The sequence below is a fragment of the Giraffa tippelskirchi genome, chromosome 14 (assembly GCF_054371585.1).
Source record: "Giraffa tippelskirchi isolate mGirTip1 chromosome 14, T2T-mGirTip1v1.2.pri, whole genome shotgun sequence".
NCBI classification, from domain to species: domain Eukaryota; kingdom Metazoa; phylum Chordata; class Mammalia; order Artiodactyla; family Giraffidae; genus Giraffa; species Giraffa tippelskirchi.
In genome coordinates, this window is record NC_137288.1 from 71573032 (window position 1) to 71597178 (window position 24147).

At 51.8% G+C, this 24147-nt stretch overlaps 1 protein-coding gene and 1 long non-coding RNA gene across 6 annotated transcripts in view; both read left to right on the forward strand.

The window, feature by feature from the left end:
- TNFRSF11A (TNF receptor superfamily member 11a) overlaps window positions 1-24147 on the forward strand; it is a 62748-nt gene that overhangs the window by 1093 nt on the left and 37508 nt on the right. The window contains exon 1 of one of the 5 annotated variants that reach the window (XM_081562273.1): window positions 4040-4173. The exons of 3 other annotated variants lie outside the window; for them this stretch is intronic. In XM_081562273.1, the coding sequence (XP_081418399.1) occupies window positions 4099-4173 (75 nt within the window). In that variant the 5' untranslated portion in view covers window positions 4040-4098. Of the gene's footprint in view, window positions 1-4039; window positions 4174-24147 lie in introns of those variants that run through there. One more of the 5 variants, XM_081562271.1, reaches the window with a different exon arrangement.
- LOC145534540 (uncharacterized) lies at window positions 8330-12484 on the forward strand. The gene is made up of 2 exons (XR_014074734.1): window positions 8330-9849; window positions 10043-12484. It is a non-coding gene; the product is annotated as an uncharacterized LOC145534540 (long non-coding RNA).

Consider the following 24147-nt stretch of genomic DNA (forward strand, 5'->3'; position numbering starts at 1 on the left):
TTGGAAAAACCAACGCACCTGGGGCGCTTGAAGTCAGTCGGGGAGCCGGTCAGTAGCGCGCTGTTGTCCGGATGTTGACCCAGAGGGCAGGCGGGTCGGTGGGCGGCCTCATGCGTCCAGGACCCCAGGGGCTCCAGCCTGGCTGCCCAGGACTCCCCTCTGAGGCCTTTCCCCTCGAGTCCCGGGGGCTGTTCAAGACGGAAGGGGCCTGGAGGGGCCGGGAAACCAGCGTCTCCCAGATCCCGGTTCCCTCCCCGTCCCAAGTCCTCTGGACAGAAATTTCTCTATCAGATCACTTGGTCCAGTTGCCAGGTAAATAAAAGCAGTTACTGGTTTTCTGTTCCCCTGGAGGAGAGCTGTAGTGTGGGAAAGCCAGCACCCCAGGCCTCTAAAAGCCTGTCCCCTTGGAAGTCCGTCAGAAGAAAGGGCAAGTGCTGGTGGTTTTCTAGTTTCAGATTCCCCTGCTCTGGTAAGACTGGCTTAGGCTCTTGCTGACAGCTTCGAGAGCGAACAGCTCTTCTAGGGCTGTGTTTGGAGTGAGGAGAGCCGGCAAACCGGCCTGGGACGAAGTACCGGCTGTGGGCTGGAGCGGACGGTTCTCAGGAAGACGCGGCCTGTGGCCTCTCTGCCCGCGGGAGCCTCTGGGAACGGCTGAGGGCGGGGAAGGCGGAACGCCTGAAGGCATTGTTTCACTGTAAGCACTTCAGGTGTTGCCTAATGCAGTGTTCAACAGGTTGGACGGGTGTGCTGCCCTACCGAACCGCAGGACGAGGGCTCCAGGGAATAGCTAGCCGCCGGAGAAAACCCTGCGGAGAAAACCCTGCTCACTACACAGCTTAAAAAAGAGAAAAGGCATCTCACAGGGTCAACTGCAAAAACTTTGTATGTACATATATATATATATGTAGTGCTGTAGGTTGTAACACTGACAGCAGTTGATATCAAACCGTTTCTTTCTCGGGACTTCCCTGGCAGTTCAGTGGTTAAGAGTCCATGCTTCCAATGCAGGTGACATGGGTTGGATCCCAGGTAGGGGAACTAAGATCCCACATGCCTCACGGTGCAGCAAAAAAAAAAAAAAAAAGCCAAAATACCCATTTATTTCTCAGAGCTATCTTTCAGCAAGTGCTATCTACTCTTCCCCACCCCCGCCCTTTCCCTTTGAGCTGCATGAATTATGTGCATTTTTAAATCATACCTAAAGAGGAAACAGGGCTTCCCAGGTGGCTCAGTGGTAAAGAATCTGCCTGCCAATGCAGGAGACTGCGGGTTCAATCCTTGGGTCGGGAAGATCTCCTGGAGAAGGAAATGGCAACCCACTCCGGTATTGTAGACTGGAGAATTCCATGGACAGACGAACTGGCGGGCTACAGTGCATGGGGTCGCAGAGAGCTGGACACAGCTCAGTGACTAAACAACAAGCAGGAAACACTGAAATGATACTGGAACTGCTCTAATCAAATGGTGTGAGTGTGTGCCCAGCCTCCCCATGGAGACGCATTGATTCTGAGCCGGTGTGGCCGTGTTCCCTCCGCAGAGACTGTGGTTCCAAGCGCCGTCCAGTTACGGCTGCGTTGGGCCCACCTGTTCTGTTAGTTCAAAGAAAGGAATCGCCTTGGTGATTAGTGATCACCTGATAGGCAAGGCCTGAAGAACTGTTTAGTGTGGGGAGTGGGGGAGGTTTCGCTTTTGTAAAATAGTTGGCAAAAACAGCTTCCAGAAAGTGCCTTATCTGCAAGCATTGTATTTTATTTCATTAACATTATATTAAATCGATTTAAACGTACCTGGAAGGCTCCAAGGTTTGCCTTTTAAAACATCTCTGCGATTGTATCTCTGTGCGCCTGTGTCAGTGAGGGCATTTGAGTTCAGACAAAGAAGAGGATTTGTTTACAGAAAGAAAAACATTTAAAAATTTTATGTTGATTGTTCTGCTGTTGGAGTTGAGAAACTATAGGAGCAGACTGTTTTCATTGAGGTAATTGATCACACAGCCGTGTTTATCCCTAGTAATCCAAGACCTAAGGGCTCACTCATAACTGAGCCAGCAAACGTGTTTGGTTATTTGGGATGTAAAACCTTGTGCTGGTGAGAAGCAAGGCCAGGACACAGCTGGGTCTTCAGTGTCCAGTCAAGAGGACAAGACGGTGAATAGTAACACTGTCTGTGTGTTACCACGAGGTGGTGGAGGGAAGGAGGGAGGGATACAGCTGGAGGAATCAGGAAGGGCTTTGGAGGAGGACGCTCCCAAGGCCATCTTTGAAGGACGGCTGGGAAATCAGGGGTCAGAGGCAGTTGAGGAAGAAAGCTCTTTATTGGAGAAGGTGGCTCGAATGGTTTAGGCCTAAAGCAATCTTGCCAAGGAAAGAAAACCCACATATTTTTATGACTTTATGGGTAGCTCAGAGCACTCTGTAAAGCTAGCTGAATTCAAGGAACCCTGCAACAGACAGGACAGTAAACATTTACAGTCTTTGAGATAACACTCGTATGGCCCTTGTCGAGGTGGTAAGGTAGACTAATCAGGAACAGATAGGTCGTGGGCCCTGGAAGGCCCTGGGGAGACCCCGCAGAGGAAATCCCCTGGGTGGGGCTGAAGGGCTCGTGGGTGCCCACCCTGGCCAGACAGTCTCCCCGCCCTGCCAGCCCATCCTAGGGGGAAGACCTGGCTGTGCATTACTGCTTTGTTTAGAGAGTCACAGACTCCAGAATCAGCGTTCTGTTCGTTGGTTTTGTTGATCACAGATATTTCAAATGCCCGCCCCCCCCACTCACCCACCCCTGTTATTTCCTTCCCATCACTTCCCCCGAAAATGGCACATCTGTAATCTGAACGATTCTTTGTGTTGATAAGGAAATACGAGTTTGCTTTTACAGTTATCTACCAGAAATTCTTACGCCAGGAAAACTGAAACAATAAAGGTGTATCTTTGAAGGTCAGTAAATCAGTGTTTTATGAGGCCATGAAAAGGGGAGTTCCAAGCCAGGGCCTCCTTTGCAGAGAGTGCTGTTTGAAGAAGGAGCCATGTGAACTTTCTCTGCCAGCTCAGTATTAAAATTTCCCCCATGCTGTTTTCCTATTTTTGAAGTGCATGGGAAAAGAGAGCGGAGTCTTTTCCACATGCGTGTCCAGAGGAGGCTGGCTGGGCCCGTCTTGCTGCGTTTGTGGGTCTGTATCCCACCTGGACAGTCCTCAGCTCTCCAAGTGACTCACTCCCGCCCAGGCACCCCACCTTGGGCCAGGGGGGCCAGCGGACAGCCATGGCCTGTCTGCTGTCCACCTTCAGAGTCCAGACGCCAGCCCGCAAGAGAAGCAACACCTCACCCCACCTGCAGCCACCCTCAGCCACGGTGGGTGGGACCCCGGGTGGGACCCCGCCCAACAGCTGATTTTCCTTCCCACCACCTGTACCTTCCCCATCCGGTTCTCAGGCAGTCAGACCCTTTCTCCTTATGTGTCACTCTGGCTGCCATCTGGGAGCTTAGACGTTCAGTTGTGTCCGACTCTTTGTGACCCCGTAGACTGTAGCCCACCAGGCTCCTCTGTCCATGGGATTCTCCAGGCAAGAACACTGGAGTGGGTTGCCATTGCCTCCCCCAGGGGATCTTCCCGACCCAGGAATGGAACCTGTGTCTCTTGTCTCCTGCACTGGAGTGGGTTGCCATGCCCTCCTCCAGGGGATCTTCCCGACCCAGGGATTGAACCCGCGTCTCTTGTCTCCTGCATTGGCAGGTAGGTTCTTTACCACCAGTGTCACCTGGGAAGCTCCAAGCACTTCCCATGGGACCCACTGCTAGAAACACAGATTAAACTCAGCTCATCCTTTCTGCCCCAAACCCAAGCTGTGAGCCTGAAAAAACCCCGAGTGAGACAGTGGACTTCGGCAGAACAGGAGACCTGGTGGGTCTGATTTCCCAGCGACCTCTTGAGGTTTAACGCTGAGGGGGTGGCCCAGCCCAGCCCGTATCTCAGCCCTCCATCCACGCGTGCTGCCAGGCTGTTTCCTGCCGGCTCCCCCGGCCCGCCCCCTCCCTGGCCCTGCTGATCTAAGGCAGCCCCGTCAGCATTTAAGCTCTCGCCTGCGTGCATGTGTGCTCATGACCCATCTGTCCGCGTCCTGTGGGCCGGCGGTGATCTCCAGCCTCGGGTTTCCGTGGGCTGCCATGTTCAGGGTAAGAAGGAAGACTGTGTTTGTGTTGAACGTGTTCATTTAGCTCAACAAAAGGAGCGCCTCCTCCCGGCGGGACGCCACGGAGAGCAGGGCCCAGCCCGGGTTCCAGGCACCGCTCAGTCTAGCGCGAGCAGACAGAACGCGAAAGGACCCGCGCGTCCCCGGAGCGCGCTCAGAATGCGGTGCGCACCCAGGGCAAGAGGGCCTTCACCGGCTTGGAAGCTCGGGGGAATGGCCCCGTTTTCTTGTCGTGTGGTTGTGCACGTCCAAAGCGCATAGCGAGGTCAAGGGGGCGGCCTGTGGGTGGGGGTCCGAGGCTGGTGGGTGCCCTGAGTGGCGGTGGGAGCGGCTGGGGGGATAGCAGGGGTGGACGGAGTCCAGTGTTTGGGGTGACTACAGAGGTCAGTGTTCCTGGGCTGCAAGGGCAGGGGGCGAGAGGGAGGCCGAGAAGGGCCTTATGTGCAAATCTTCTAGGTTTTACCCGCGGGTGTTGTGTGCTGGGGAGGGACGCGGTCACAGCTGCAGCGTAGGGGAGGAGCGCCATGGGGAAGGGGGTGGGTTCCGGGGGCGGGAAGGAGGCCTGGTCCCTGCTCTGGGGAGGTACTTGGAAAAGCTTGAACCAGGTCAGGAAGGTGGTGAGAGAAAGGACTCAAGTGCAGGGTGCCCCGAGCTGTGCCAGGTGCCAAAGACACAGGGGCACAGGATGTGGTTGGACCTGTTATTTAAAAAAAAAAAAATGTGGTAGATGTGAGGACAACACAGATGACCATTTGCTTGATATTTCTGTACAGTTTATTAAGGAAACTTCTTAGTCCAAATCCAAATCAAATCAGTTTCAGTTTCAAGTAAAGAAGGATTTCCCCCCCTAAACAATAAAGAAGAATGCAGTTTAGGATATGGAGTCCCATTTGCTTCAGATTATCATACTGGGAAGCAAAATTCCTTATAGCCCCTAGAGGTAAAAACAAGCTAAGAGCCACAAGGCATTGGGCTCTGCAGGAAATTTGTGTGCTCTGGAATTCAGAGCCATTTCCTGGCCTAAAGGTGTCTTTGAATCAGAGGTTCAGGATGTAGGCAGAGTTTGAAAACTCAGGACTAAAGAGATAAGCAGCCAGCAGTCCCCCGAGTCCATCATCAGGGCTGGCGTGACCTACCCCGTGGTCTTCCCACACTGCCCTCCGTGCACCCGCCCCCAGCTGAAGCCCTGTTTACCTTGGATGCACAGCTGGGCAGAGCTCTTTCTCCTGCAGGAGACCCTTTTCCTGGTGGATGTCAGTGCCTCAGCTGAGTGTTTCCCTTCCTCTCTGCCTGCCCCCTCTGCACCCCCACCCCCAAAAGCCCTGGCCTCACAGGTGACACAGAAGCCCTCCTGGCAAAGGCAAAGGCAGAGAGCTGCCAGGTCTCCAAGTGGCAGGAAGAACTGTCGGCAAAAAAATGACCCTTTGGGTTCATTGAAATAATAATAACTCATGACATTTCCTGTTCAGTGTTGAGAGTACAAGAGCCACTTCCTCCAGCCACCAGAAATTTGAAGACTTTCCATGAAAAATGAGGAAGAAAAACTCTTAACGTGTTGTGAACGTGATGGTTAAACTTGGGAGGTGGGACGAGAACACGGGTTCTGTCGCACAAGTCCTGTCAGCGCCGCCGCCTCTGCCAGCGCCGCTCTCCTTAACCGCCCCCCCCCCCGTAGGAAGTGAGCCTTTTTTCTGAGGTTCTGATTCTTTGAAAACAGTTGCTGCTCTCTGCAATGTGCATGCGTGCACGCTGAGCCCTTTAGCCATGTCCCATGCTTTGCGACCCCGTGGACTGAACCCCGCCAGGCCCCTGTGTCCCTGGGATTCTCCAGGCAGGAACATTGGGGTGCGTTGCCGTGCCCTCTCCCAGGGGATCTTCCTGATCCCGGGATTGAACCCAAGTCTGTTATGTCTCCCGCATTGGCAGGCGGGTTCTTGACCACTGGCACCACCTAACGTAAAAGTGTGTCCTTAAGTAACACACACAAGCTCCTCTCCAGCTGAAAAACGGTCAAGGGCTCTCAGTTTTGTACCCAGGGTAGAAGAGCAGCATCATGTCTGAAACGTTCATGTTAATGGAGACTCTGGTCCCTGTTTCAGGCCTAGTGGGGATTAATCACATCTGCCCTGGCTCTACCACGAATCTTTCAACAATTCTCAGTGGCCGGAATGTCCCTGTGGCCCTAAACCTAATACCATGTCACGGTTCAACCCCGTTTCCTCACATTTGCTCTGTCTAGGGCTGAAGATCCGCTGGTCACTGTCTCTATTTTCGTGTTTCTCTCGTTGAAGACTGTCAGCCCACTACTTCCTCTTACTCAAGTTATTCATGCGACTTCCTTTAACCTCTCTGTCAGCTTCTTTCCTTTCAATTCTCTGGATCCTGGCTTTGCAGTTCCAGTAGGCCCTCTGGAAAACAGACCTCCTGTATGCGCCTGAGCCCCAGGACGCTCCCGCCTTGCAGGGAGGGTGAACGTCCCTCGCAGTTAAGAGGGTCTACTGCTGCCAGGAGGACCGAGCCACATGCCTTGGGAGTGCTAGCAGGACAGGGGGGCAACGGAACCTCTGGGCCTGGGCGGACAGATGTGATGCTGAGGGCAGAGCGAGCCAAGCAGGAGAAAACCAAGGCTTGTCTGGTGTCTGGGCCCCGGCCAGGTGGGGACGGGTGGGCCTCAGCCCCGGGGAGGGGTGGGCCTGGACCCTGGGAGCTGAGGAATGCATGTCCCCGGGCCCTGACATCAGACACTCTGCGGGTGGGACCCAGCCTTCGGTGTCACCCCTCCGCAGGGGATTCTGAGGCACACTGGAGTTTGACAACTGCTGCTGTAGATGTCGGATTCCACGGAAAGATTTTGAGCTCAGAGCTAAACTAGTCTTGCCTGATGACTGTCTTAAAAGCACCTGCCACTTGCCGAAGCCCTCACGTGTGCCCGGCACGTGCTAGGTGCTGCCCACAGATGTCTAATCCCCACTCCGGCTCACCTGGAAGACAAGACTCAAGCACGGGGCTCCGTGAGCCCAGCGTGCCCGAGGCGGGCGTCCACCCCAAGGCACAGCCCTCACCCCTCCGGGAAGCTGCTTCTGCGGTCGCTGCGTGACGGGCAGGGCACAGACAAGGAGAGCTCCAGGCCTGGGGGGTGCGGAGAGAGAAGCAGGCTCCTTAGGGTTTGGGGAAATAGCACAGCCAGTCTGCATCTGTGGGACCTGCTCAAGGAGGTTCATCTGCGGAGGGCGTTCTGTTCTTGACTGTCACCAAGCAGGAGGAAAAAGGCTGTGACTTTAAGGCTGGGTTAGGCGGGCACCCTGGGCGGCCTCAGCACAGGGTCCATGTGCGGGTCTCTCCCTGACTCAGGAGGAAAAGAAATGTGACGGACTGAGTCACCGCTGCCACTTCCCGATGTGAGGGCACCTCTGACTCTGTGCAGCCCTCGGCCTCTGGGAATAAGCTGTCCTGTCCCTGCTGTGCCAGGCACTCCAGCCCTGCCCTGCGTTTGTCAGGCCGTCCCAGGCCGTGTTCATCCGCCTTCTGCCGCCCCCCAGGCTCTGTCCTCCGTGTGAGGGGCTAGGGGGGCCTCTTCTGAGGGGCTTAGGTTTTCCTTGTCCCAGTTGGGGTCGCTGTGCGCAGGTCACAGAGATCCTGCTTATGTGTCAGGTTACAAATGACCAAGGCACCAGATGGTGGGATGCAATCACCGACTCCATGGACATGAACTTGGGGAAACTCCGGGAGCTCCTGAGGGACAGGGAGGCCTGGCACGCTGCAGTCCATGAGGTCGCAAAGAGTCGGACACTACTGAGCGACTGAACAACAGCCCAGACCCTAGAATGGACGCTCGTCATCTTAGCTGCGAGTGGCGGTCCTTGGGACTAGGGATGCAGGAGTGATGGGCGCCCACTGCTCTGTGCCCGGACAGCGGGCCCGGGGGGCGTCCGTGAGAGGCCCTCTCCCGACGACAGTGGGAGCGGCCGCGTGTGGGCCAGGTGGGCCTGCCTTCCGTCCCCGTTGGAGAGCGAATCCGAGCCCAGGAAGGGATTTCCGATCTTGGTCTGGCTGCCCGTTACCTGCCAGGGTGGCTCTGACTCTGCCCCCGATTGGCGGAGCCTTTCCGAGCCCGTGCTGGGGAGCGTGAATCTGATTCAGAACTTAGGAAACCATTACAGTTTTCTGTAAGGGGAAGTTGTAAGATCACAATCAGTCCTTCAGGAAATATTATTCATTAATTTACCGAGAATTGGAGCATTTGCTGCGTGCCTGGCACTGTGCCACTCTGCTTATCACTCACGGTCTGATTGGGCCACCTTGTCTCTTTGTGAGGAAGAAGGGAGATAAGGAAGACGAGGGAGAGCCTCGGGAGACGTGAGGACCAGCCCTGGCCTCTCGCCCCCTCGAGCTGCGCGGTCTGCTCGGTGGTGGGCGGGGTGGGTCTCAGGGTCCCTCATGCGGATGGAGATAATGGTGCAGAGGCCGGAAATGCGAGAAGTCCTGGCTCTCCGGCTTTGAGGTCATCTCTGACCTTGCTCCTCCAAGACTGGCAGTGTCAGCATCGCCTGGGGGCTTGTTAGGAAACCTGCATTTTGATGACAGGTCCGGGTGACTCGCTTGCACAGTGAGGGCTGAGAAGCGCTGGTCTCTGAATGGTGGAGGCGAATCCGATTCCCGTACCTGGCACCGTGCAGCACTCAGAGGTCTTGAGGAATCTTGGGTGGTTGAGTTCGTGTGTTTTTTAAAGTGTAGCTCAACTGTGGCCGAGACAAGAGAAGGTGGAGCTCAACTGTGTTCAGGGAAGGAAGGAAGAGGGACGAGTTCAGCCAAGTCCAGGAATGGCCCTGGGCGTGGGCTTTACGTTTTGAAAAGTGAGACAGATGAAGGCTGTCGCGCGTGGCAGTGGTTGTTCCAGAGAGGGGGCCGTGGTGCTCCCCTCCCAGCTTGCAGGGCCCAGGGTCCTGCGGGCACTGGCTCAGCACCCGGCGCTAGCTTCATCCTTCCTTGAACCTGGAATCGAGCCGAAGTCCTAGGATGTGAGCCCACGAGGCCGCTGGAGGCTGAGACACGTGGTGGGTGAGGGCCTCCTGGCTCAGAGGCCCTGGACAGGCTCCCCAGGAGAGGGGCCGTGCGCCCAGCAGGGAGGGACAGCTGGGGATGGACTGGTGGCTGAGGCGGGGAGGGCGCAGCGAAGCTCAGGGTCGGGGTTGACCCGGGAGCGGGCGGGGTCGCTGGAGTGGCATGGGGGTTCCGCGGGCCGGGGGGACGCAAAGACAGGCAGCGCGCTCACTGAAGGTCCTGAGCAGGGGGTGACCCCGAAAGTGACATGGGGGGCAGGCAAGTGCGGGAGGCGGGGAGCCTCCCGTCGACTGGGAAGAGCAGGAACACAGAAACCCACCTTAGATCTGGGGGGGAATGGGTGCATGGGATGCTTGTACATGTACGGCTGAGTCCCTTCGCTGTTATTGTTTGGTCATCGGCTGTACCCCACTACAAAAGAGAACGTTTTTAAAAAAACCAAACCGCCGGTGAGCATCAGCGGGATTGGGAGAGGAGAGTGTCCAGGTAGCGTGAGACCTTCCAGCACAGGGGCTGAGCAGTCCAGGTGTGAGACCTCCGCTTAAACGACAGTGGCCGAGCGGGGGCGTTCACTGATCAGCCTCGCCGACCCGGCCGAGTGTTGAGCAGAACCGCAAGGCTAGAAGGGACGGGCGAGGGGCCGCGGTGCGCTTCCCGCCTGGGTCCTGGGCAGGGCCACTGGGGAGATGGCAGGAGTCGATGGGGGCGGGACCGGGCAGGTGTGGGCGCCTGGGGAGCCCCCTTCATCTCGGTCTGACCCATCTCTGACCTTGCCTCTCGACACCCGGCAGTGTCAGCATCACCCGAGAGCGTCTTTGAAGTGCAGACCCCACCCCAGACCCACACACTGAGAGTCGCCTTTTAATTCATTTTCCAGGTGATTCTGTGCACATTGGAGCAGCAGGCCGGGGAGCTTCCCTGGCAGTCCGGTGGGGACTTCACCTCCCCGTGCAGGAGGTGCAGGCCGACCCCTGATCAGGGAGCTAGGATCCCACACCCTGTGGCTAAAAAACCCAAAACCTAAGACAGAAGCCACATTGTAACAAATTCAAAAAACACTTTAAACACGGTCCACACACACAAAAAAAGGGTAAAACAGAAATTGTTTTTTAAAAAAGAAGCAGGCCAGGGCAGTCTAGCCCCTTCTCTGGCCCTTTTGGGGGCTAAAGGCCTTATTAGCCTGGCGCACTCCCACTACGGGCTTCCTTGGTGGTTCAGCTGGCAAAGAATCTGCCTGCAGTGTGGGAGACCCGGTTTCAGTCCCTGGTTCAGGAAGATCCCATGCAGAAGGGAATGGCTACCACTCCAGTGTTCCTGCCTGGAGAATCCCATGGACGGAGGCTGCAGCCCACGGGGTCGCAGAGTCAGACGTGACTGTCACTTCCCCCGAAGATCCGGGGCAGAGCTGCGGGGGGCCCTGGGCGCCCAGCAGAGTGTCGCAGGCTGGGAAGCAGAGGGGTCAGTACCCATCACTGCAGGGAAGAGGAGAAAGGAGCTCTCCTCTCAAATGAATAAAAGTTAAAACAAAAAAACTCAAGAATGGCAAAGAAAAAAAACCCTTCACAATGGGAGAATAAAGGAGGCATTCATAGGAACCTGGGCTGGTTGGTGTGAGGACAAGTCAGCCATCCTAATCGCCCCATTTAGGAAACAGACGTTCCTGCTATTTCAGGTAGCCCACAGCTGCAGACTTGCTTCACCCCTCATCTGCCCAGAAGACAAAGACATTTGCGACTGAAGTTTTGAAATGCAAGGTTATTTCTTCATTTTCCCTTGGGCCATATGTTTTCTAGGAGCAGAGATAATACATGCATTGTGAGCAGAGTAAGAGAGATGAGCAGAAATCAATAGACCTTTGATATGCTCTTGTCTGAATAAGTTTTTTTTTTTTTAATGAGCTTATCTGGCATCAAGGTGATAAGGGGAAAAAAAAATTCTGATGGGGCCATAAAAACCAACTTTCAAGACAGCTCATGAAGTCGGCTGTATTGTCTGCTAGATCGAAATGGTGACTGTGCCAAGACTTCTAAAAGGCCACAATTACTCTACATTTTTATGAGGTTTTTTTTTTTCCAATTAAATCTGATCTGAGTCAGATTTTTGTTTCTGTATGTAGTATCTGTTTTTAAAAAATCTCATAGCAAAATGGTTAAGATAGTAAATTTTGTTATGACTATTTTATCTCTGTTAAACTTTAAAATTAAAAAATCTTATGACAACTTATCTCCTCCCTGATGATAAAAATGGCATGAAGTGCTCCTTATTTAAAATGCTATGTCCACTGGGACCCTCCGGTCAGTGTCACCCGGTGCTGAAGCTGCGGGTCCACAGCAGCTCACGATGTGGACCAATTACGCCACCAGTTGTGTGAGTTTAGAGTTCCTGTTAATCTGACTTGTCCCCTCACTTCATGCAGGTCTCCACTCAAAAGTCACCTTATCAGTGAGACTCCCCTCATAATTCCATCACCTTATTTACCCTGTTTTATTTTTTTCATCGTGATCGTTCCAACCAGATCCCATTACATGATTATTTCCTGTTACTCTCCTCCCAAGGACTGTAAGCAAGGACTCTGTCTGTCTAATATCTACTGTGTCCCCAAAGCTTAACATTGTCTCTGGCACATAGGACGTGTACAATTAACATTTGGGGAGTAAATGAATGCAATTTTAATTTGTTCCACTTTTAGGTTGTAAACTGACCAAGCACGTCTTACTTAAATGCTAAACCTCCTTGATTATTTTCTGGAGAAGCATGCAGTGATGCTGTTTAGATTGAGAAAGTTTTTCTTCAATAGGAAAATCAAGGATTTCTTTCAAGATGGTGGAAATGAATCCAAGGGTCCTACAGCCCTCTGGTAACAATTCTGGTCCTATGTAATGAGTCAGTGCTGTTGACAGCTAAGTCTAGTCCTGTGCACAAGTCCAGGCAAAACGAAATTACCCCATAAGCATGGATAAAGGACTTAGGCAGACATTTCTCCAAAGTGGCCAACGGGCGCATAAAATAGATACTCAGCATCACTAGCCATGAGGGAAATGCAGGTCACAAGCCCCCTGAGCGGCCCGGTGGCCAAGACGCGGCGCTCCTGGCGCAGGGGGTCCAGGTTCGATCCCTGGTCAGGGAACTAGATCCCACATGCCAGGAGTAACAGCTAGTGCTGCGAATAAACAAATTAGTTAATTATCAACACCACACTCATTAGGATCGCTGTGACCAAAAGAAATGAAAAATAACAAGTGTTGGCAAAGATGTGGAGAAATTGGAAGCCTCACGCGTTTCTGGTGAAAGTGTTGGTCACTCAGGCATGTCTGCTTCTTTTTTGACCCCATGGACTGTAGCCCTCCAGGCTCCTCTGTCCAAGGAGTTCTCCGGGCAAGAATACTGGAGTGGGTTGCCATTTCCTTCTCCAGGGGATCTTCCTGACCCAGGGATCGAACCCGTGTCTCCTGCAATGCATTGCATTACCAGCTGAGCCACCAACGAAGTCCTGGTGCATTTCTGGCACGGGTGGATTAAAACAGTGCAGCAGCTATGGGGGGAAAGTCTGGTGGTTCCTCAAAGAGCTGAACGTAGACTGACTGTGTGACTCAGGTATGGACTCCCAAGACTTGAAAACAAGAACCCGAGCAGATACTTGTGTACCAGTGTTCACTGCAGCTCACAGCCACAGTGTTCACAACAGGGAATGGTGGAGATGACCCACATGTCCACCCACAGATGGACAGTTAAGGACACTGACATATTCATACCATGGGATATCATTCTGCCATCAAAAGGAATGAAGCTCCCACATACGCTGCAACACGGACGAACCTTGAAGACCATGCCAATGAAATAAGCCGGACACAGGGACAAATCCTGTATGATCCCACTTACGTGGGGTACCTAGAAGGGTCCAGTTCACAGAGACAGAAGGCAGAAAGAGGTCGCCCGGTGCTGGAGGAGACACAGCATTGTTCTTTACCTCCGAGGTTCCCAGACAGAGGGGAGAAGGAGCAGCTACTGTGTAGCACTTAAAAGAGTCCCTGTGGGGGGTGATAAGAACGTGCTGGTGAGACCAAAGTGATGGTTGCACAACATCATGAGTCTAATTAATGCCACTGAACTGTACACTAAAAAATGGTTCAAATGGCAAGTTGTGTTACGTGTATGTATATATATATATACACATATATATGTGCATTTTTTAAAAATATACATAAAATTTTTACTTTTCAAAGGGCTGACGTGAAAGAGCCAAATTCAATGTTTCCAGATGGGACAGCCCTTTCTCCCTTCCCTAAAATGAGCCTCTTTCTTTGCTCCTCCTGCGTGACCCAGACCCCCTGCCTCGTGTGTTCACACCTGCTCTTGGCCTGGCCGTCCCTTCAGTGAGACGCTGGTCGTCCTCCCATCCGACACGGTGCATCGTCACAAGGAGCGTACACCTTCTCGTCGGCCTTTCTCACGCCCCCACTGTCTGCAGTGTGCTCCAGGTGTGGGAAAGTGTGAGTCGCTCAGTCATGTCCGATTCTTTGCAGCTCCATGGACGGCAGCCCGCCAGGCTCCTCTGCCCATGGGATTCTCCAGGCCAGAATACTGGAGGGGGTTGCCTCTTCCTCTTCCAGGGGATCTTCCCGACCCAGGGATCACACCCTCGTCTCTTGGACTGGCAGACAGGTTATTTACCATCTGAGCCACCAGGGGAGCCCCAGGGAGCTGCTAAAAAGGCCCCCATTTCTTCCACAGCTGCCATGTCCTCCCCGTCCACTCCCTGGCCCCCCCAGCCCGGGGGCCTGCGCCCCTCGGGGTCTCCCCCCATCCTCCTCCTCCTGCCCAAGCATCCTTGGCTCCTCTGCCCCTCGCCCCTGCCCTCCAGCTTTGGGGTCCTCCCACTGAGATCTCTTCTCCTGTATCCCAGGCTGGGTTCCCTCCCCTTCCTGTTCCAGTAACCAGTGAGGGCTGTGTCCAGGCACTTCCTGGACGCTGGTCTTCAGCAGACCAGGCCCTGCATCGTTGCCTGGGTCCCCCCCCCCCCGCTAGTCTTCTCTCCTCGGTGCCTGTGGGGTCCGGCGCTGCACACTTTGAGAGGGTGGGACGGGCTCACGTCCTTGTCCTACGCAAGCCTGTCCCTGGCACAGGCGCGTGAGAGCTCAGGAAAGCTGTCCCTGAAGGTGTGATGCTGGCAGAGCTTTCTGAGCGATGGGCGCTTTCTGCCATTAAACCCTAGACCCAGCTGGAATTTGCCTTCTGGTCACATCACATGAAAAGGCACTTGATGAAGTGAGCCAGGCGGCTCAGGTGGAGAAGGGACTGGCCTTTCTCTGCTGTCTGAGGAGGTGGCTCCCAGCCCCTTTATGGGGAGGGGGCGGGTTCCTGTTAGTGGTTTTCAGTGAGACCAGTAGTTGACCAGCCGTGATGAATGCCTTCGAGCTGGAGTTTTGAATACTCTTTACTGCTGGAAACACATCCATAAAACACATTTTAGAGTGTCCTAATGCCTCAGTTGCACCTCGGTCACTACTAACGCTTTATCAGCAGGAGTCACGGTGTCATCCTTCGCTTCACATTCTCAAACTAGACATATCTTTTCACACTGTACCAATCAGAGGATAGGTGAGCCTCAATTTTAGCAGCAGAATTTTTTTTTCAAGAGTTGTATGTAAAATATATTTCTGTAAACGCAATTGTGGCTTCCCTGGTGACTTCAGTAAAGAATCCACCTGCCAACGCAGGAGACACAGGTTCAGTCCCCAAGTTGGGAATATCCCTTGCAGAAGGGCGTGACTACCCACTCCCATCTCATCCTCTGTCGTCCCCTTCTCCTCCTGCCCTCAATCTTTCCCAGCTTCAGGGTCTTTTCAAATGAGTCAGTTCTTCGCATCAGGTGGCCAAAGTATTGGGGTGCACAGGAGATCACCAAAAGCTGCCTGTTTTTTTTCTTCGTCTCTTTTATCGGTAACATACCGTCTTCATAGGTGTGTAGTATGAAATGTGAAGCTTTTGTTTGTGCAAAGAAAAAATTCTGAGTTTTCCTCTGTAAACTGTGAGCTTGAGATGCTGTCTGTTGAGTTTTTTAAAGTGAAAACGTCTAGCAGGGCATTTGGACATCACTCGATTCTGTCCCTGTTGACAGAAATCACTGGCAGGATCTCGCAACCCCTTTATCAGCAGAAGCTTTGAGTCAGCTCACCCCCCACCCAGCTTCCGTCACCACCACTGACTGAAGCCCCAGACAAAACCACCAGCGTGACTCGGGCCACCTGCCATGATCTCAGTCCCACGAGAAAGCACTGCTTTATGTGAAGTCAAACATGCTTTTAAAAAACAAACCTGTTCAACTAAAAACATGTTTTTCTGGGAATTCCCTGGCTGTCCAGTGGTTAGGGCTCTGCACGTCCCACTGCAGGGAGCACAAGTTCAAGTCCTAGTGAGGGAACTAAGATCCTGCACCTCTTGCAGAGAGGCCAAAAAAAAAAAAACACATTTTCCAGTCACCTGAAACACTCTGATGTCAGCTTTGTCATCACAGCCGGGTTAAAACTAAACAGGGAAGGTGCGTCCAGAAGCCGGCAGGGCTTCGGGATGTTCCTGCAAATCCCTGCTCTTCTCCACCCTCTTTCCTTTTTCTGCCAACACTCCTGCCCCTCCATTCCCCCATCAGGGAATCATTTGATAAAACGAGCCCGCGCTTACCGATTCCGCCCAGGGGCATGGCTGACCTCCCCTCCAGGGCCGCCAGCCAGGCAAGGGTGCACGTCTGTGCTGAGCAACTGATGCAATGACTGCCCCACCTCAGTCCCCAGCGACTTGCTAGAAGGGTCCTTGGCTTCAACAGGAGGAAGCATAGACTTCGTTTTCACTTGCCATTGCTACCTTGCCAGGCTTCCCCGGTGGCTCAGTTGGTAAAGAATCCGCCTGCAACATAGGAGACCTGAGTTCGATTCCTGGGTTGGGAAGATCCCCTGGAGAAGGAAATGGCAACCCGCTGCAGCATCCTTGCCTGGGGAAGTCCCAGGGACAGAGGAGCCTGGTGGGCTACAGTCTGTGGGGTCGCAAAGAGTCGGACGCGACTGAGCGACTAAACCACCACATCGCTACATCATTTGCATGAATTGTCTCATCGCATCCTCACTGCGGTAGGATGGGTACAATGATTTGCCCCATTTTACAGGCGAAGAGACAGAGACTTAGAACTAACTTATCCCTACCTTGTCCTCCAGTTGTAGAAAAGCAGACAGTTTTATTAAAGAAATGTCGGGTGGATCTGGAAGTTCGGTTCTGAGGGATGCCCTGGATGTTAGAACCGTAACGGGAGGCCTGCCCTGCCCCAACTGACCGGCGGAGCCACCTGGCCAGGCGTCTCCTCTGTCTTCACTGGCGCACTGGTGCCTGCTGCCTTTCCTTCTCCAGGGGCTCTCCCAGCCCAGCCTCCGCTCTGCTAAATCCTCACATTTTGGCTCCTCAGACTTCACTTCAGTTAGTGTTTAATTTGTCTGTTTTCTATGGAAACCTACCTTATCTGACTTGCAAGCTTAAAATGACTCCTCTATGACATCCGCTTCCAGGTCTGGACTGTTAACCAAGAAGTCTGATGGTGGATGCTCTCTTTCCGGTAACAGACATATAACTGGGCCATATTCGAGAATATAAAGCTGGATAAAATAGAGAAGGAGCTGGAAGCTTCTGGAGAAAAGGAGATAAGAAAGGAACCAAACTGAACAGGTCCCCCAGAACATATCAGTTTGAAGGGTCTGTATTTGGACTCACTAATCGAAATGTTTAGAGGGGAAGACGTAGACCTTGTCTCTGGCCTGACTTCCCAGCCAGCTGAGAAAAGAGATGGACAAGGAGGAACAGAGACCTTTGTTTGCAGGTCTATGGCTGACACCTTTTATGCGTTTGTGGTTTATTTGTTTCTAAAGATGAAAAGCTTCTCTCTGAAAGGCTTCAGAGAAAATAAATTCCCTGGTGTGCAATCCTCATAGTAAAGCCATTCTCGTGATGTTATGGGGAAGAGCTCTCTAGTAGTTGATTTCTGGGTGAGAGCACTTTCAATTGTGACTTTCTTTAAGGATTTTTTTTTTCAAGGGCAGTAAGACTATTGAATGTCATTTTCACATTCAGCAGTTTCCTCTTAAGAAAACCTACCTCTTTCAGTTCGACTGTAACAATCAGAAATGTGATACAATCTTTACTTAATTTACAGCCAGATTTTCAAATATAGTCATGGATGATATTTTATAAAATAAAATCTATGGAAAATCCCTCATTTGTTCCCCTGGGTTGAGTTCTTTTCCTCTTGATTTGACAGAAGGAGCCAAGCTTCTTTCTGTTTTGTTACATGTCAGCATGAATTTTCAGTAGAGCAGAAAAGTAATTTTAGGATTCATAATGCCTTTTGGTAAAACTGGGTTGATTAACTGCACGAAAAATAAATATTTAAGTCAATCTTCCCTGCAGGATTCCAAATACAGATCCTCCAATCTCTGCAGCGCCGCTCAGAGAAATGTTTTGTTTCTTCAGCTTGGAGTTTTTCAGGATTAGACCCAACATGGCATTGCTTTGGGAAACAAATCCAATAAATCCACGGAGCTTTGTAAAGACAATTTTGATTTACAATTTATTATCTCCCAAAGCCTTGCATAGACTGTAGACATGCTTATTCCGGAAGAGTCTGTCAGCCATTAAAATTAAACACTAGCTTGTATACCCTGAAACAAACGTCCACACGACGCAGACACAGAAGAAAGAGGTAGCAGACGGCCGATCTGTTAGGTGTGTTGTCCTAACTTCTTTTTGATTTTAATTTTAGCTTCTTTTTTTTAAGACTGTCCAAGGAATTTATATGGGCAGGGGAGAAGAGAGGGGGAAACCTAAAAGATATTTTCTATAAACAGACCAGAGTTTCTTCTACACTCAGGAGCTGTCTGTTAGAAAGCAGAAGTTAGTTGATGTAAACTCTGCGGGCCAGATGTTGCTTTTGTAGTTTATTGATTAAGACTTGTAGTAGGACCCTGTCAGCACATGACTGGTTTTTACAAGACTTCTAAGTACCCTGAATCAAAGTGTATTCCCCAAAACACAGCGCTGCAACAGACCTCACGTTCAACTTATGTGACCGTATCCTGTATTCCATAAATACTTTAGAAGTCGTTCTGTTTTATTTGTTTAATGAAAACAATGAGGGTTCAAAAGCCCTATTGTTTTAGAAGGAAACAAGTCAATCCTGAAGGCAAACTAGACAAAAATGTAGATAACTGGAAGTCTGTACCTCTCAAGTCGGTTACCAAAGTCTTGGGCAAAGAGACTGGAGGTGGTTGAGAAAATCACCCCATTTACTGAAAATCTGCCGCCTTATGCTGAATCCCCGCTCCCCCACCCCCCATTCCCTGGGAGACTGCTTCTGAAATACTTAAGCAGGAACCTGTTTTCATCAAATTCCTGCCTTATGAGGACTGCTACCAATGATAAGAGCTGCCACCTTTGGTTTTAGAGGAAGATTGTTTTCCAGTTGCTGTGTCTGACTCTCTGTGACCCCATGGACTGCAGCACGCCAGGCTCCCGTCCTTTGCTGTCCCCCGGAGCTTGCTCAAACTCATGTCCATTGAGTTGGCGATGCCATCTAACCATCTCATCCCTTGCCTTCTCCTCCTGCCTTCAATCTTTCCCAGCATCAGGGACTTTTCCGATGAGTCGGCTCTTTGATCAGGTGGCCAAAGTATTGGAGTTTCAGCTTCAGCATCAGACGACGGAGTCAGGCCCAAATTCTGAGCAGTTGGGAGGAAAGGGCCGGAGGAGCAGAAGGAGCTTGAGAGGCCTGAGGGCTCTCCCAGCTGCTGGTGAGATGAGGGATGTCAGAACTTGAACCTGAAGGAAAAAGGAGGGGTCGGACTGGGAGGGGCTGAAGGGCATCCATTCATTCATACCAAAAATGCCTTTCTGTGGATGTAGGCCATCTGGACAGAGGCTGGTATCCAAAAGATCCAGCTCTGGCTCACCGGAAACCAAGCCTAAGAAGGTGGGGTTTGGGGACATGGGAGCAGGGAGGCCAGAGGCAGAGCTGGTCTGGCCTGTAGCATCAAGGGACAGGTCCACAGGGGATCAGCCAGGGTGACAGGCCAGGGTGTCCAAGGTCTAGATTTCCTACTAGTTCCAAACGCGGGGACTGCAGTGCAGTGAAAGCCATGGAATCCTGGACATGGAGCTGGGGATCAGAGTGAGACCAGCACATGAGGAAGCGAGTTCTATGTGCTGTGTGAGCTCCAGGGAGCCGCAAATCCTCTACTAAGAGGGTTCATCCTAGAGCTGCAGGTGGAGGAAAAACAGAGCTTCTTGGAGGCAAAGAGCAAAGAACAAGGGTCAAGTCAGTTCAGTCGCTCAGTCGTGTCCGACTCTTTGCAACCCCATGAACCGCAGTATGCCAGCCCTCCCTGTCCATCACCAACTCCCGGAGTTCACCCAAACCCATGTCCATCGAGTCAGTGGTGCCATCCAGCCATCTCATCCTCTGTCGTCCCCTTCTCTTCCTGCCCTCAACCTTTCCCAGCATGAGGGTCTTTTCAAATGAGTCAGCTCTTTGCATCGGGTAGCCAAAGTATTAGAGCTTCAGCTTCAGCATCAGTCCTTCCAGTGAACACCCAGGACTGATCTCCTTTAGGATGGACTGGTTGGATCTTCTTGCAGTCCAAGGGACTCTCAAGAGTCTTCTCCAACATCAAAATTCAAAAGCATCAATTCTTCGGCTCTAAGCTTTCTTTATGGTCCAACTCTCACATCCATACATGACTACTGGAAAAACCATACCTTTGACTAGGTGGACCTTTGTTGGCAAAGTAATGTCTCTGCTTTTTAATATGCTGTCTAGGCTGGTCATAGCTTTTCTTTCAAGGAGCAAGCATCTTTTAACTTCATGGCTTCAGTCACTATCTGCAGTGATTTTGAAGCCCAAGAAAATAAAGTCTGCCACTGTTTCCACTGTTTCCCCCTCTATTTGCCATGAAGTGATGGGACCAGATGCCATGATCTTAGTTTTCTGAATGTTGAGTTTTAAGCCAACTTTTTCACTCTCCTCTTTCACTTTCATCAAGAGGCTCTTTAGTTCTTCTTCACTTTCTGCCATAAGGGTGGTGTCATCTGCATATCTGAGGTTATTGATATTTCTCCCGGCAATCTTGATTCCAGCTTGTTCTTCATCCAGCCCAGCGTTTCTCATGATGTACTCTGCATATAAGTTAAATAAGCAGTGGGACAGTATACAACCTTGACATACTCCTTTCCTGATTTGGAACCAGTCTGTTGTTCCATGTCCCATTCTAACTGGATCTGCATACAGATTTCCCAAGAAGCAGGTCAGATGGTCTGGTATTCCCATCTCTTGAAGAATTTTCCAGTTTGTGGTGATCCGCACAGTCAAAGGCTTTGGCACAGTCAATAAAGCAGAAATATATGTTTTTCTAGAACTCTCTTGCTTTTTCAATGATCCAGTGGATGTTGGCAATTTGATCTCTGGTTCCTCTGCCTTTTCTAAATCCAGCTTGAACATCTGGAAGTTCACGCGTACTGTTGAAGCCTGGCTTGGAGAATTTTGAGCATTACTTTGCTAGTGTGTGAGATGAGTGCAATTGTGCGGTAGTTTGAGCATTCTTTGGCATTGCCTTTCTTTGGGATCAGAATGAAAACTGACCTTTTCCAGTCCTGTGGCCACTGCTGAGTTTTCCAAATTTGTTGGCATATTGAGTGCAGCACTTTCACAGCATCATCTTTTAGGATTTGAAATTGCTTGCCTGGAATTCCATCACCTCCACTAGCAAGGGAGAAAAAAAAGAACAAGAGAGGGCGGGAAAAAAACAACAACAACAAAGTATATCTTGTCTTCTCTGGAAGGTGCTGCTGCTGCTGCTGCTGCTGCTAAGTCGCTTCAGTCGTGTCCAACTCTGTGCGACCCCATAGACGGCAGCCCACCAGGCTCCGCCGTCCTCGGGATTCTCCAGGCAAGAATACTGGAGTGGGTTGCCATTTCCTTCTCCAGTGCATGAAAGGGAAAAGTGAAAGTGAAATCGCTCTGGAAGGCGCAGGCCTCCTAAAGAGAGTTTTCTAGATTCTTTTTATTTACCGCCAAAGCACATTTCCTTGGGGCTTCCCTGATGGCTCAAATGGTAAAGAATCTGCCTGCAATGCAGGAGACTGGGTTCGATCCCTGGGTCAGGAAGATCCCCTGGAGAAGGGATAGGCTACCCGCTCCAGTATTCTTGCCTGGAGAATTCCATGGACAGAGGAGCCTGGCGGTCTACAGCCCTTGGGGTCGTAAAGACTCAGACATGACAGAGCGACTCACACACACACATACTTCATTAACCATATCTATGTACGTATGTTGCCTTATAAGTTGTATGTTGATTGTCATTTTGAAAGTTTGAAGGTATACTGCAAAGTAGGGATCAATTTAGTTCTACCTTATTAGATTAATACCAAAATTGTCTGCCTCACCACAGTCAATTTTCCTAGTAGTAGAATTACTGATGTAACTTGAAAGATCTGTAATCCTATAGCAGTGTGAAACAAACATGTCAGTTCTGTAGTGATAAAGATGTCCTGAAATTAGACAGCAGTGATGGTTGCGTAACTTTTTGAATATACCAAAAAAAAAAAAAAAAAGCCCACTGAATCATAACCTTTGAAAGGGGAAATTTTATAGTATGTGAATTATCTCTCAATACTGTAAAAATAAGACATGTCCAGGTGTAAAGTCACAATTAGCTTAGGAGACAGAGATGGATATTAAGGAATAATCTGTGAAAATCTGTTTAAGAGTTAGGACATCTGGTCACCTCTGGAATCACAGCTTCCCTGTTTTTGCCAAGGTTACACTCCTGGGCTAGAGGGTGGATAGGCGGAATGAATCACAGCCATGCGCCTAAACGTGTAAACAAACTGTCCACATATTCAGGTGGCTGATGCTCGCCAGGTACTAGGGTTTGGAGCCCAGCGCCCAGCCCGCCGTGGCACCTGACAAAGCTTCTGGCTGCTGCTTCAGGAGGAACCCTTTTAGCAAATTCCCCTAAAAAGAACCAGACAAAGCCTGCGCCTATCTTAGAGACTTGCAGCTTTCTTACAGGTCAGAAGCAATCAGCCTCGATCATATGAAATACGGTCCAACCGCACACTTCTCTGGTTTGCTTTGTCATCAGCATCGCAGGAGTGCTCACATACCTTCAGGATTAAACAGACCCTTTCTGTGAAACAGAATTTGCATTGACTGCGTCCAGCTTCACCGCCCATCCTAAAGGAGATCAGTCCTGGATGTTCATTGGAAGGACTGATGTTGAAACTCCAATACTTTGGCCACCTCATGCAAAGAGTTGACTTTGGAAAAAACCCTGATGCTGGGAAGGATTGAGGAGAAGGGGAAGACAGAGGATGAGATGGCTGGATGGCATCACCGACTCAATGGACATGAGTTTGGGTAAACCCCAGGAGTTGGTGATGGACAGGGAGGCCTGGCCTGCTGCAATTCATGGGGTCGCGAAGAGTCGGACACGACTGAGCGACTGAACTGAACTGAGCTTCACCGTTTGCCTCCGCGCATCTCTCCTCTCTGTGCACACGTTGCTGTGCGGATGCAGAGACACTGGTTCCTATAAAAACAAGAAAAGACCCTAGAGAGCAGAGGCGGAGCGGTTTCTGTTGCGTCGTATTTCGCAGTGTCCACGGGGCTCATTGCTCTGTCCCTGCGAGCCTGTCAGGCGGTGGATGCATGGGGAACGTCGGGCCCGTTACCGGGGTCCACGGAGAGTGTCAGACGGCCTAGGAACCAAGTCGCGATACAGCTTTCCCCGCACCCTGGCTCCAGAAACACATAGGACGCTCTCGTTGACCTCAGACTAACCCCGGCCGCAGCCCCCCGGAAGCTCTTTGCCTGACCAGGGGGAGGTCGGGGAGGCCCATACTCGCTGCGTCCTGCGCACCCTACTTACTCTTTTCCTGAGTTTTACTTTTTGGCCATGTCTCGTGGCTGTGGGATCTTAGTTCCCTGACCAGGGGTCGAACCCGGGCCCCGTGCTTTGGATGCACAGTTTTCACCACCGGACCACCACGGAAGTCCCTCTTTTCCGTTTTTAGGTTTATTTTTGGCTGTGCTGGGTCTTCCTTGCGGCACGGGTTTTCTCTACTGGCGGCCCGCGGAGGCGGCCCCAGTTGCGGTTCGCAGGCTCCGCACGCGGCTTCGGGAGTCGCGCGGTTCCCGGCTCTAAAGCGCGGGCTCGGTCGCTCTGGTTCACGGGTTCAGCAGCTCCGCGGCATGTGGGATCTTCCCAGACCGGGGATCGAACCTGTGTCCCCGGCGTTGGGAGGGGGTTCTTCAGCGCTGAGCCGCCCGGGAGCCCCGGCTGATCTCCGCCCTGTGAGCCCTGAGGACACCCTCCCACCCCCGTGCGGCCCGGAGGGCCCGCTGCCCCCCTTGCAGCCCACGCTGGAGAGCCCAAGTCCCTTGAGGGCAGGTGGTGACCCGGACGCCCAGCCCAGCAAGGCCCTGCCCCTCGGCGTGTGCAGGCGACCTCTGTGCGGCTGACCCCGGGCTTCCGCGTCACTCCTGGGTCTGTAACTGCCCGCCTGTCAACAGGGGCGTGTGTTGTTTTTCTCTAACAGAGACGGCCAATAAGGGAAAGAGCTTTACTGTGGCAAACTGATAACAATCTGAGTGAATGCAGGGTATTTGGCTTTTGTTTTGTTTTGCTTAGATGAGCAAATGTGGAAATTAATATTGGTGTTGGAATCATGCAGAAAGGAGACCGAAGTTCAAAAAGCTGAAGTGGCACGTGGACATCCCCCCAGCCGGCTGGCGGGCGGGACTCCGGGCTTCAGGTCACAGGCTTCCTATAACCCCTTGCTGTCCCACTTTAAAACATTCTCTGAA